This window comes from Schistocerca piceifrons, chromosome 7 (assembly GCF_021461385.2).
Source record: "Schistocerca piceifrons isolate TAMUIC-IGC-003096 chromosome 7, iqSchPice1.1, whole genome shotgun sequence".
NCBI classification, from domain to species: Eukaryota; Metazoa; Arthropoda; class Insecta; order Orthoptera; family Acrididae; genus Schistocerca; species Schistocerca piceifrons.
Genome location: NC_060144.1, coordinates 426,028,507 through 426,041,683, shown reverse-complemented (window position 1 = coordinate 426,041,683; position 13,177 = coordinate 426,028,507). Strand labels below are relative to the sequence as shown.

Below are 13,177 nucleotides of genomic sequence, written 5' to 3'. Positions count from 1 at the left end.
CTGGACACACTGAGTCTATAAGCACATTTTTAACACACTTAACGCAGTACAGTACAATGTTTGCATTTTAGCTCCTTCTTCAAAACGCAGCTGGGATCCTTACTTGTACCTCCTTCTCCCCCTTTGATTGTGTTTAATGCTAGTTTTGGCATTTTGAATTCAGGGAACGTTACGAATGGAACACGTTTATTGTCTGGAAGTATATTTCAGGGCATATATATATATATATATATATATATATATATATATATATATATATATATTGGCCACCCGAAATAACTGTTTGTCGAAATACGAATTAAAAATGCTTCAATCAAATGTTCTCTAGCTATCAGGGGGACATGAATCTGAAGATTGCCTTCGTTGTAGCTTTGTATATTACATTGATATGAACAGTGGTATGACTTCTTTAAATGTCTCTCTGTATTTCTTATTCTGTAATTCGTTTCCTCTCCTAAAGACCTATTCAAAAATATATCACAGTATACCACTCACTGAAACACAAAGTTGTTAATTACATAACACAGCACTGACTTTGAGCCTGGCAATACAAACTCGTCCACTTACAGGAGTTGTCGGAAAACAAGTGAAAACCAAGTAAAAATATAACATAAATTTGACTTTGACTCACTTGTGCTATTGCCTAGGAGTAGAACATTCAAAGGTGCTCAAAGTGGTGACCCTAACACCGATAAACTTGTGTACTCGTTGAATGAAATAGTTATCTACTGCTTCCAGTGTTGCCTGCTGAAGAGGATTATAAGCAAGCAGGAGACGTTCCTGCATGTCCTCCGGAGTTAATGGAATATCGCGATGGACAACGTCTTTAATGCATCCCCACAGGAAAAAGTCCAGAGAATTTAAATCAGGAGACCTAGCAGGCCAAGTACCTATTCCTCCTCGACCAATCCATCTAGTAGGCTACCTTCGAGTCAGAACACGACGTGCACGAAATGCTTTATGAGCTGGTCATCCATTGTGTTGATACCACATAAGCATTCTCGTTCTTAGCGGCACTTCATCCAGAAGAGGAGAAAGTTGGCATTCGGTGTGCCATTTAGACTACCTTTGATGAAATAAGGGCCAACAATTGTAGTACCAAGCATCCCGCACCAGATGTTAACTGTCCATTGACGCTGATGTTCCACCTGTCTAAGCCACAGTAGGTTGTCGCTGGACAAGTAATGCATTCTCCTTGTATTTACCTGTCCTTTGTTTGAGAAGGAACATTCATCGGTAAACATAACACTGGAGTAGAAGTGTGGGTTGGCAAGGGTTTGCTGCTGTGCCCACTGACAGAAGTGTACACGATCCTGGAAATCAGTCCCTTGCAATTGTTGATGTAGGTGTACATGGTAGGATTGGAACCGGTGACGTGTAGTACGATGTACACTGGTGTTAGGAATGCCAGTCTCGCGTTGAAGCTGTCGGGTGCTCACATGTGGATTCATAGCACGGAAGCGAGAACATTAGCTTCATTAGCATCGTCTGTGCGAGTGCTACGACGATTGCGTTGTCGTGGGTTGAAACTTCCCGTTTCCTGAAGCGCCGCAACAAAACATCCGCCGGGAAGGTGGGTTCTTGTCAGGATATCGCTCTCTGTACAGTTACGCTGCCTGCGTATCATTTCGCCTACCTTCAACAACAACAATAAAAGAATCGATATGTCGATGCAGTTTGTAGGAAAGACAGCTTTTACCGTATGCCTACTCTACACAACAGAATTTAAAAGGACTAAACTAGCGTATTAAATGTACCCGTACATAAGAAAACAGTATTGCAATTACTGTTCAGCTTACATTCCCCATAGATGAGTTGCATTTCTACTTCCTCTTCGTTGGTGTACATTCTACTCACACAACTCTTCAACTGACGATGGTTGACGGAATGACGGGTGTGAATTCTACTTATGTTTACATTTGTCCTTTGTCAACGTCAGCACGTGGATGTGTTCCATTACCCCGAGTACCTACGCTAAGCGCTGGGAGCGTCATCGTCAATGTTGTGTTATGCAAATAATAACGTTGTGGTTCAGTTAATGGTACACTCTGATTCGTTCTTGAGTAGGTCTTTAAGAGGGGAAATGGAGTACCGAAAAAAAATAGAGGTTGCCATTTAAAAAAGTTATGTAACAATTCATAACTTTGTAAAAAAAAAAAAAGCTGCAACGAAGGCAATCATGCTGACTGGTGTGCCCCTGACGGCTAAAGAACATTTGCTTGAAACATTTTGTAAGTTGCATATATATATATATATATATATATCCAAAAGGGTGATCAAAAAGTCAGTATAAATTTGAAAACTTAACGAACCACGGAATAATGTAGATAGTAAGGTAAAACTTGACACACATGCTCGGAATGACATGGGGTTTTAATAGAATAAAAATAAATAAATAAATAAATAAATAAAAAAGTGTTGCTAGACGCGTGTAAGATCTCTTGCGTGCGTCGTTTGGTGATGATCGTGTGCTCAGCCGCCACTTTCATCATGCTTGACCTCCCAGGTCCCCAGACCTCAGTCTGTGCGATTATTGCCTTTGGGGTTACCTGAAGTCGCAAGCGTATCGTGATCGACCGACATCTCTAGGGATGCTGAAAGACAACATACGACGCCAATGCCTCACCATAACTCCAGATATGCTTTACAGTGCTGTTCACAACATTATTCCTCGACTACAGCTATTGATGAGGAACGATAGTGAACATATTGAGCATTTCTTGTAAAGAACATAACCTTTGCTTTGTCTTACTTTATTATGTTAATTATTGCTATTCTGATCAGATGAAGCGACATCTGTCGGACATTTTTTGAACGTTTGTATTTCGGTTCTAGTGGAACCCCATGTCATTCCAAGCATGTGTGTCAATTTGTACCTCTCTATCAGCAATACTCCGTGATTTATTCACTTTTTAAATTTATACTGACTTTTGGATCACCCGGTATATACAGGGTGCCTCACTTAACTCTGCCACTTCAAATATCTCTGAAACAATAGATATTTAAAAAACGGTTTTCACCAGCATGAATGTACGGCAAGGGGTTAGGAAACCAAATACTACTTGAAATTTTAAAATGTAGACAAATACTATTTTCTACACAAACTTATGTATTTTTAAAAGGACACCCCCTTTTATTTCGTATGCAGTCAATGGCATGGAAAACCACAAAAATAATGGCGTTGGTTGCATCGCAATACGTCAATTACATATCGAGAAATTGCGAAGCGAAGCTGACACTTGAAATAAATAAAAGCACAGCTAGCTCACGTCCTGTGACTCATCCTTGTACCTCACGCTGCCGGTAATCGTAATGTGATTGACGTGCTACGTCAGTGGAGTCTTAATGTATGGTGAGGTATTGTACGACAACATATCATTGACCCATATTTCATTGATGGTACTCCTAAAGGGGGACAGTTTAGCCCCTTCTTGAGCTCTACCTTACTTGAACCGGACCACCTCATAATGTGTCAAACAATGCGGTATCAGAATGATGGATGTCCTCGGCGTAATGTTTATTGTTGCGAAATGACAAACAGAGGTACAATTAGTGGTAAACCACTTGTTTTTACGTTTCTAAACCTCATAAGTTCTGAAATATGTGATTTGTAAAGGACAGCAACGGCGTCACAGTTTCTAACGTAATGCATCGCATGTAGTACTGTGCTCAGAGCAGGGGCTGCCTGCACTGACGTCTATTTCCTGCCGTAAACATATCAGTATTACCACGGAACGCTCTGCCTTCAGTGTACCAGTGTCTCCTGATCTCGTCTGCTGAACTGCTCTCACACTGTAACGTAATTCACATACGTTGGCACATTAAAACTGTTTTCTTGTGGCTCGTTAAATTTGTCGTCATCTAGTCGATATGCCGGCCTTCAGTGAGAAGGAAAACTAGATATTATTTTAATTTATGGCGAATGTCACAAAATTGCAACCGCAGCTGTGACACTGTATGCTGAACGCTACCCAGATCGGCGGAGTCCATCGCATCGAACCATTGGCAATATCTGTAAGACACGGAAACAGGAAGCTGGGCTCCCACTAAACGTCGACGTACAACCCAGCGATTGGTAATGGAAACGAAATTGCTGTTTTAGCTGCTGTAGCGCACGATACTCAGGTAGGTGTACGAGAAATTGTACGAGGTGTACCAATAAGCCACAGTAGTATGTGCAGAATCGTACATCGGCATCGGTTTCATCCGTTCCATATCTCACTGCACCAAGAACTGTACGGGAATGACTTTGAATCCCGCACTGCATTCTTTCGTTTTGCCCTTCAGCAGTTGCAAGGTAATGCAGTATTCCTAAGCAATACGTAGTTTACGGACGAGACTCCATTTACAAATCATGGCAATGTGAATCTAAGGAACATGCACAACTGGTCCGTGCAAAATCATCACTGGATTTGCCAATTTGCTCATCTACGACAGTTGAGTGTCATTGTCAGGTGCGGTATCATTGACAATTGTATGCATCATTTCTTCAACACACACTAGCGCTCCTCATGGAGAATATTGGATTGGAAACTCGACTATCAACGTGGTTCCAACTTGATGGATTTCCCACACTCAATGCAAAAGTAGCCAGATACGTTCTAGATGCTTTAATAAAATAAAATATATATATTTTTAATGTAAAAATGAATGGATGAAAATGGGGAAGAAATAGCTTTAAATATTTTTGTTATTTACTCTTTCAGTAGGAACTTTATTGTAGAACCCCTTATTTACGTGTGGTAATAAAAATTCATTTAGACAGAATTAAGCACAGCTAAAATTACGTGAACCTTAACAACCCTCTCATGCTGATAAATTCATACTAACTGATTAATAACATTTATGACTTTGAAAATTGTATAAATTAAATATTTTACGTATTTCGGCCTTGGCACACATCTTCTAAATGCAGTGGTTTTTTAAATATTTACTGCATTCTTTCCCGGCATTAGCTATGGAACACAAGACTGTCTCTGTTAGCATAAAATGGTTAAATATTACCAAGCCGACCTGAACGTTTAATTATCGTTGACAAAACACACTTCACTACACGTTTTAGTTATTTGCTTTAGAAATTGAAAGAACCAACAGATTAACAACTTCAGCATTAATTATCCGCCTATGAATGCACAAATGTAAATCCAGTAATAAATTCCGTCAGCCTCAGGATCGCTGTAAAAGAAAAATATTCTGTTATTCACTGCTAATTTTACCTGCTCCCGATTTAGGGGTTTGGTTAACTTTATAGCGGAACAATTTTTTAAATGTGCCGCCGCTGCAAATCGTTCGGTCGCGGCACAGCCCAGCAACACCAACGATAATCGCTAAAAATGCTGAAAATTCTTTATAGAAATATTGTAGATGACATTGGCAAGCTAATTTACATTAGTAATACACAATTTTGATAAATTATAATGTATTTATACCATAACAATAATTAGTATTACACACCTTTATAATTTCTCCTCTAATGGCGGCTAAAGATAGATACAGAAAAAAAAGTCTACTGATTCATACAATGCTAAGTCACAGGTTCCTCTCTCTCTCAGCTCTCGAGGAAGACGACAAAGAATGCACATTATGTGGTGCTTTTTATACTACTGTTGATTTTGAATATCTCTTTGTAATCTTAGAACATTATTTTCCTCTGTGGCTATATTTTACATTTTTTCATCGCAGATATTAACATATTTCGTAATTACATTATGAGTATAGAAACATTACAATCATAAATACATCGAGAATATTATTACAGAAAATATTACAATAATAACGAACGTCCTTTATACAAAATTAAATAATATTTTTTGTTAAACAATTACAGTACATACGAATTGCTTCATAGCGGCGTACATAGTACAATTAAATGTCATTTAATTTTATTAATAGTGTGTTTGCTGCCAGGCAACGTTACATTGCCCCCTGGCAGCATTTGGCAAAGAGTTTCTATACTTTGGCACACTGGTGCCAGTAATGTTCTTTACAATTCTGTTTGTTTTTATGTAATGGCTCTTTTAATTAGTCCCAGGGTTATATATGTTGATGGCTGCCCCATTACGGCGAAGGCAGACAGGAAACCTGGGCAAAACTGTGCCGGAGCCCAGCCATCCCAGTTGGTTCATGATTACTCTTGTCTCTTTAACAGTCATTGTTTTGAAATGATTTAGCAGTTTGTCATCAACGGTTACGTAACATCACAGTCACATACAGTTCAACGAAAGTTTGTTGTGTGTGTTTAACAACTCATAATTATCATTTTTGCGATATACTGCAAGGTCACTTGTCCTAGGATATATCACTTAGTTTTTTGAAATCATTTAGTACAACGTCACTTTTCATAATGTTCTCACTACCTAAGTGTTACAAATCCATCTCCTACACTTTTCAATTTACGGTTTACATAATAAGTGTTCAATGTTTGTCAAAAATCGAGTTCATTGACATGTTACGCAGTTTGTGTAAATATTTTGGAATATGTCAATAATGCTGTAGTTGGTGAGCGGTGCGGAGTGATTGTTGAGCGGCGCTCGGCGCGGCAAGTCGGCTCCGTGTAGGTCACCGCCCCCGGTGTTGGCAGCTACGGCGCGGAGAGGCGTGTGGCTGTCTGGTCTGCTACGGGTTGCTGCGGCCGCTGCATGGCTGAAGTAGCCGGATGCGCGTTGTATATCAGCTCGCCCGTGTGACACCTTCTTGAAGTGCTCCAGGAAACATGCAACAAGTTCACAAACAGTGTACTATCCTGATGGGCATTTTTCCTGCTGTGGGAAAGAATGCACAAAGTTATTGGCAGTTATTATTCAGTAGGCCTTCACTAGTCTAGTTTGCACAATGTTTCGTTGTCACAGTAACGCGTTTTATGGGCACAGAATATTTTTTCACCATGTCATGACTTGTCATTAGTCACACGCAAGTTTTCACCTTAGAACAAAATGTATCTCTGTAGTCTATGCACTTTCCTGGCGTCCCTTGACACACAAAGAGTATTTTTTTTTTTTTTTTTGCACACACACACATTGCAAGTTATAGTATGACACTAGCTTGGTCCACCGTCTGTTATCGGCTTACTGTCCGTGTCGTGTTAGTTCCTTGTCCACTTGCACACACAGTGATGATACAGTTTCTTATTGCTTGTTCAAAACAACCTCGTGACGTATTGCTGCAGTTTTAACAGTCACTGTCTGTCTCTGCCACACAATACTGCACTTTTGTTTAAGTTGTTTCAGTTACAATGTCCGTTGTGTAATTTTTTGTAACAGCACATTCGTAACTTCTTTGTTCACTCTTTACCAAGGTGTGTGATAATTGCGTACATGGTAACAAATATTAAAATTTCGTATTAGTTTGCCCAAAAATCATCTATATTTATGTTCGAATAGATTTTATTTGTGCATTCCAGTCGGATTCAGGCATATTGTTCAATAACTTCTTTGAACTTATGTCTCACTTTACTAGCAAGGTCCTACGTAACTAGAGTTTAGTCACTGTAGGCTAAAATTGACTTGGACTGTATCAGGCTAACTCTTTTTACTGATTCGGTCTGCACATGCTTCAATTGAAGCTTCTTTGTGCGTAACTTTGCGTTACTTAAATTTGCAGTAAGTTTGCCTCCCATGGTGCCCTCTGGTCACTACTGGGTGCATTACCCTCTTTGATAATACTGGTTTGAAAATAAAGTTCTCAGGGTCTCATATTATTAATATTATTCTGGGTTTGAACCTATCAATCTGACAGCTAGACATATATATATATATATATATATATATATATATATATATATATATATATATATATACATATATATACGTGTAATAAAAAAGACTGTACCTAGAAATATTTCAAGTTTGACACACATATAGAATATCATGCAGTACACAAACTAATCACTACTAAAATGTTCCTCCTGACTGATCTCTGTCACAATTTAGCACTACAAATAATTGCACTAATCAGGTGCAGACATTTAGAGCATGTTTAAGCTAACACTAATTAAAAAGAAGACATAACACAAATAATCATAAACAAAGGAGAAAGTCAATCATATTCTTATAACTAAATACTTCTACACCAGTACATTATCTCTACAGATCACACATCATCAATGTTCATTCATTCCAAAAGAATGGAGTACCTTTTTACACATCACACATAGGACTATTAGTCATTTACTGTAGGAATATTTTCACATCTTTACGCGGATACAGTCCCCGTACTGTCCCTGAGTGGGGATCTGCTAAGAGATAGCTACTATTTCCTTCTTGGACCAAGGAATGGAGTATGAGGCTCGACAGTAGGTTTTGTGAGGCATCACCTCGATATTGTATTGATATCCCTTAACAATTCCCGGTCGTTCTGAAAATACATCTCCATATTTAGATAATAACTGTACCAAATCCTGCTGTTGCATTGAGTTCTAATTTTCGGACTGTGATACTTTGACCACAAGTGCGTCCACATTTGCTTTTAATTGATCACCTTGTACGTCTGGATAATAGAGATTTCGTCCCAGAGAATGATTGTCTAAATGTAGTATCCACTGATTCCTACATTTTATGTTAATAGTATTACAATTAGGCACAGGTACCTCTTCAGATCTGAGCATGGACAATTCTATCCTCCTACCCGTGTTCATCAAACTTAATTTTCCCCAAGAAAGGTCGATTACTGCGTCCCTTTCTCTCAAAAAATCTATCCCCAAAATGCAGGCTACCTTTAACCCTTTACTACCAGGAACGAGCACGCTATGGCTTCTCCCCCTATATACATCTATACCCGCACTTGGAGTTTAATTATTTGTCGCTGTGCGCTGATGGCTCCAGTGACTTTGCAATTGTTCACAGGGAAAGTCAGCATACGCTTTTCTTTCCCCAGTACACTGAATAAGTCCATACTAATGACACTGACAGTAGCACCTGTATCCACGATTGCTTGCACATCAATATTGTTAATTTTGATCTCTACTATCGCCTGTACTTTGTCTTTGTGCTCCTTTATGCACGTGGGTGGTTCAGGATACAGATTTCCGATGTTTTGTTCTGTGTCGGGCTGCTCTCACTCCAAACCTCAGCCGACGATGGAGAGCGTATCTCGGCCGAATCTGGTTTGTTGGATTATTATTGGTGGATGGGTCTGGCTGCTCTGTGTCGCTGACCTCCACTGTGTGAAAGTTGTGTTGCGTCGGCCGCCACGGTTGCACAATGGCGCACTTTGTGGTGGCGGTCGGTTATTGTCATGTCTTTCGCTGTTTTGCCGATCCGGACTGGGCCTCTGGTTCTGTGGCCAAGTTCGGTTTGCATCATTATAAGTATTAGTGTTCCACGGCCCCCTGGCATTTTTCCATCTACTATTGCTTGGTGGGCCTGTTTCATATCGGTCATCGAACCTCCTTTTCCGGTCATTATTCACCGGCGGACTACTGCCGTTCCGGTCTCTACCTCTATTCCCGTTTTGTACATAATCTTGTCTCCTATTGTCACCTCCGCCGTTTCCATTATTTGGTGGAGGCGTGTTTTTTCGACCATTTCTGTAATCGTTTCCGTTACTTCTAGCCTGTTCAGAGGCTGCCTTAACATCCTCCTGAATCAGGTCAGTTGAGTCCAGAACAGACAAGAAATGCTCCGTGTCGTTCTCCGGTACGTGTATGAGTTTTTCCTTTACGTGTATCGGCAAGTGTGATTTCAAAAGTCTGATCAAATCCCGGGATGAAATCTGCTCGTCCCAGTAACGGGTCCTACTGATGTATTTCTCAAAATATTTTCGCAAATTGCCTAATCGTAGAGAATACGGCTCTGTGTTATTTACCTCTTTCCGTAATCTCTCCTGAATACATGTTGACCAATATTTGGCCAAGAATGCCTTTTCGAATTGCTCATAGGTGTCGCAACTGTCAGCTGCTTCGGTTGCCCATAATGCAGCATCTCCTTGTATGTAAGACATAACGAACTGTATTTTCTGTGTATGACTCCAAACGCCAGGCCAAATGTTTCTAAATCCCTTGATAAATACTACAGGGTGAACAGATTTGTTCTCCGTTGTAAAGATCCTAAACTGTCGGTTTTTAATCAGGCTTTCTTCAATCACTATTTTGGAATGACATTTGTTTGTCTCGCTAACGTTGGTGGCCATTTCTGTCTCGCAGTCACAATTTTTCACTGCTGTATTTACGAGGGCAGTTCAATAAGTAATGCAACACATTTTTTTTCTGAAACAGGGGTTGTTTTATTCAGCATTGAAATACACCAGGTTATTCCCCAATCTTTTAGCTACACAAAACTATTTTTCAACGTAGTCTCCATTCAATGCTACGGCCTTACGCCACCTTGAAATGAGGGCCTGTATGCCTGCACGGTACCATTCCACTGGTCGATGTCGGAGCCAACGTCGTACTGCATCAATAACTTCTTCATCATCCGCGTAGTGCTTCCCACGGATTGCGTCCTTCATTGGGCCAAACATATGGAAATCCGACGGTGCGAGATCGGGGCTGTAGGGTGCATGAGGAAGAAGAGTCCACTGAAGTTTTGTGAGCTCCTCTCGGGTCCGAAGAATTGTGTGAGGTCTTGCGTTGTCATGAAGAAGGAGAAGTTCGTTCAGATTTTTGTGCCTACGAACACGCTGTAGTCGCTTCTTCAATTTCTGAAGAGTAGCACAATACACTTCAGAGTTAATCGTTTGACCATGGGGAAGGACATCGAACAGAATAACCCCTTCAGCGTCCCAGAAGACTGTAACCATGACTTTACCGGCTGAGGGTATGGCTTTAAACTTTTTCTTGGTAGGGGAGTGGGTGTGGCGCCACTCCATTGATTGCCGTTTTGTTTCATGTGCGAAGTGATGAACCCATGTTTCATCGCCTGTAACAATCTTTGACAAGAAATTGTCACCCTCAGCCACATGACGAGCAAGCAATTCCGCACATATGGTTCTCCTTTGCTCTTTATGGTGTTCGGTTAGACAACGAGGGACCCAGCGGGAACAAACCTTTGAATATCCCAACTGGTGAACAATTGTGACAGCACTACCAACAGAGATGTCAAGTTGAGCACTGAGTTGTTTGATGGTGATCTGTCGATCATCTCCAACGAGTGTGTTCGCACGCACGGCCATTGCAGGAGTCACAGCTGTGCACGGCCGGCCCGCACGCGGGAGATCAGACAGTCTTGCTTGACCTTGCGGCGATGATGACACACGCTTTGCCCAACGACTCACCGTGCTTTTGTCCACTGCCAGATCACCGTAGACATTCTGCAAGCGCCTATGAATATCTGAGATGCCCTGGTTTTCCGCCAAAAGAAACTCGATCACTGCCTGTTGTTTGCAACGCACATCCGTTACAGACGCCATTTTAACGGCTTCGTACAGCGCTGCCACCTGTCGGAAATCAATGAAACTATACGAGACGAAGCGAGAATGTTTGAAAATATTCCACAAGAAATTTCCGGTTTTTTCAACCAAAATTGGCCGAGAAAAAAAAGTGTTGCATTACTTATTGAACTGCCCTCGTATATGCCTATCATTGTTGGACCCGTTTTGATTGTATTCTCTGTGCCCCTCTATGTATTACTTATCGTAAACCTCAAGGGTGAAGAGCGGCGTACTCAGCTGCTGACAGCCCGCCTTGTGTAAGGTGATAAAAATCACAATAAAGAAAAAAAAAATTGAACCTGGCTGGCGTGACACACGTCTGTGCGTCGCCGTGCAACAAGCTGTATTCCAGCTCCGCAAGACGACGGATGACCTTCCGCTGCCACCGCGGAATGTCAGTGTGCACTGCCCCTTTTAAGTCCTGCACTTCCACACTCGAGCCCATGTCTTTGGCCTCAATCGTGGCGTGCACTTTCTCGTCTATTGTTTGATTAAGGTCGGTGTCTTTTGCCTCTAACCAGTTCGTAAATTCCTTTTCAATTTTGTTCGCCTGTTCGGATATTTTCTGCTCTATTGCCTGATTTGTGTCAATTTTTAATTTTTCCATCGTGTTAGCCAGTACACTGATTTCATCTACGATACTGGCGTTAGCCACCTGGATATTATCTACCCTTTCGCTCAGTTCTTGCACCGCTTTGGGTACGGTTTCATACTTTTGTCTCAAACTAAACAATCTCACTTTGCATCGCTTCCAAAGATTGCATTAACTGCAAGTATCTCTCATGCTGGCGTCGATCACGCTCTGCTTGTTTAGCATCATGTTCAGTTTCTCGTTCTGCATGCATAGCATCACGTTCTCTATCGCGTTGTGCTTGCATACGTGCAAATTCAGCTATCAATCTCTGGTCACGCTCTGCTTGTTCATGCACAAACGTAGCTTGGAAATTGAGCATGCGCTCTAACATAACTCTTAAAGATTGCTCTTCTGACACACACCACTCTCTGTTCCGTGTCTAGTGCTTGTGGGTGATACAGTATTTCTACTATCAACTGAATCACTGGCTGGCAGTGGCAACATTTCTTGCCCTTCTACCCCCAGATTCTCACATTGTACTTCCTGGACTACGCCACTAACATTACTTTGTGCCCCACTTTCTAACTCGGTATCACTGCTTGCTAACTGTTGTTCATTATCCATGTTTATATTTTTCTGACTACGCAATGTAACCATACTCAACATAAGAAACAAAATCTGACTAAATATCCTAACACTCAGGTTTCACTGACATAATCACACAAGAAACGGTCATTTGTTGAAACACACTTATTATATACTACGATGACTAACTACTCAAATGTCCTGTTATTTTAAAAAAAGAACACTAACAACAAGCACACCACTAATGATCCGAGAACACTGCACTGAGGCTACTTTACTACCCACAGGACAACTACACTGTAGCTTTACCTTTTGGTGATCTATCTTGGGTGCAGCTGCCCCGTGGTATTGTGATAGGTAATTAATTTTTTGATATAATGAGCTCTCTTCTTCAGCTTGCCTCTGGGTATATAGTGTTCTCATGCAAAAAATCATATGCAGGTATTACCACACAATATTGGTTAGGCAATACATACAATACATGAAAAAATTATTAATTGTTCTCCAACAAAGTTCGAATACAATAATTCCCTAATTATCTCATGGGTATTTTGTGGCCACTGCTTATTCGGGCCCCACGTTATTGGGTGCCACTTTCATGAAAAAAAAAAAATATATATATATATATATATATATATATATTTATTATGTATA

At 40.7% G+C, this 13,177-nt stretch overlaps 1 protein-coding gene across 1 annotated transcript in view; it reads right to left on the bottom strand.

Moving 5' to 3' along the window:
- LOC124805759 (mucin-2-like) overlaps positions 1–12,329 on the bottom strand; it is a 193,636-nt gene extending 181,307 nt beyond the window's left edge. Inside the window, exon 1 of the mRNA XM_047266327.1 lies at positions 12,104–12,329. Coding sequence (XP_047122283.1) covers positions 12,104–12,329 — 226 coding nt within the window. The remainder of the gene's footprint in view (positions 1–12,103) is intronic.
- Positions 12,330–13,177: the final 848 nt, after the last annotated feature.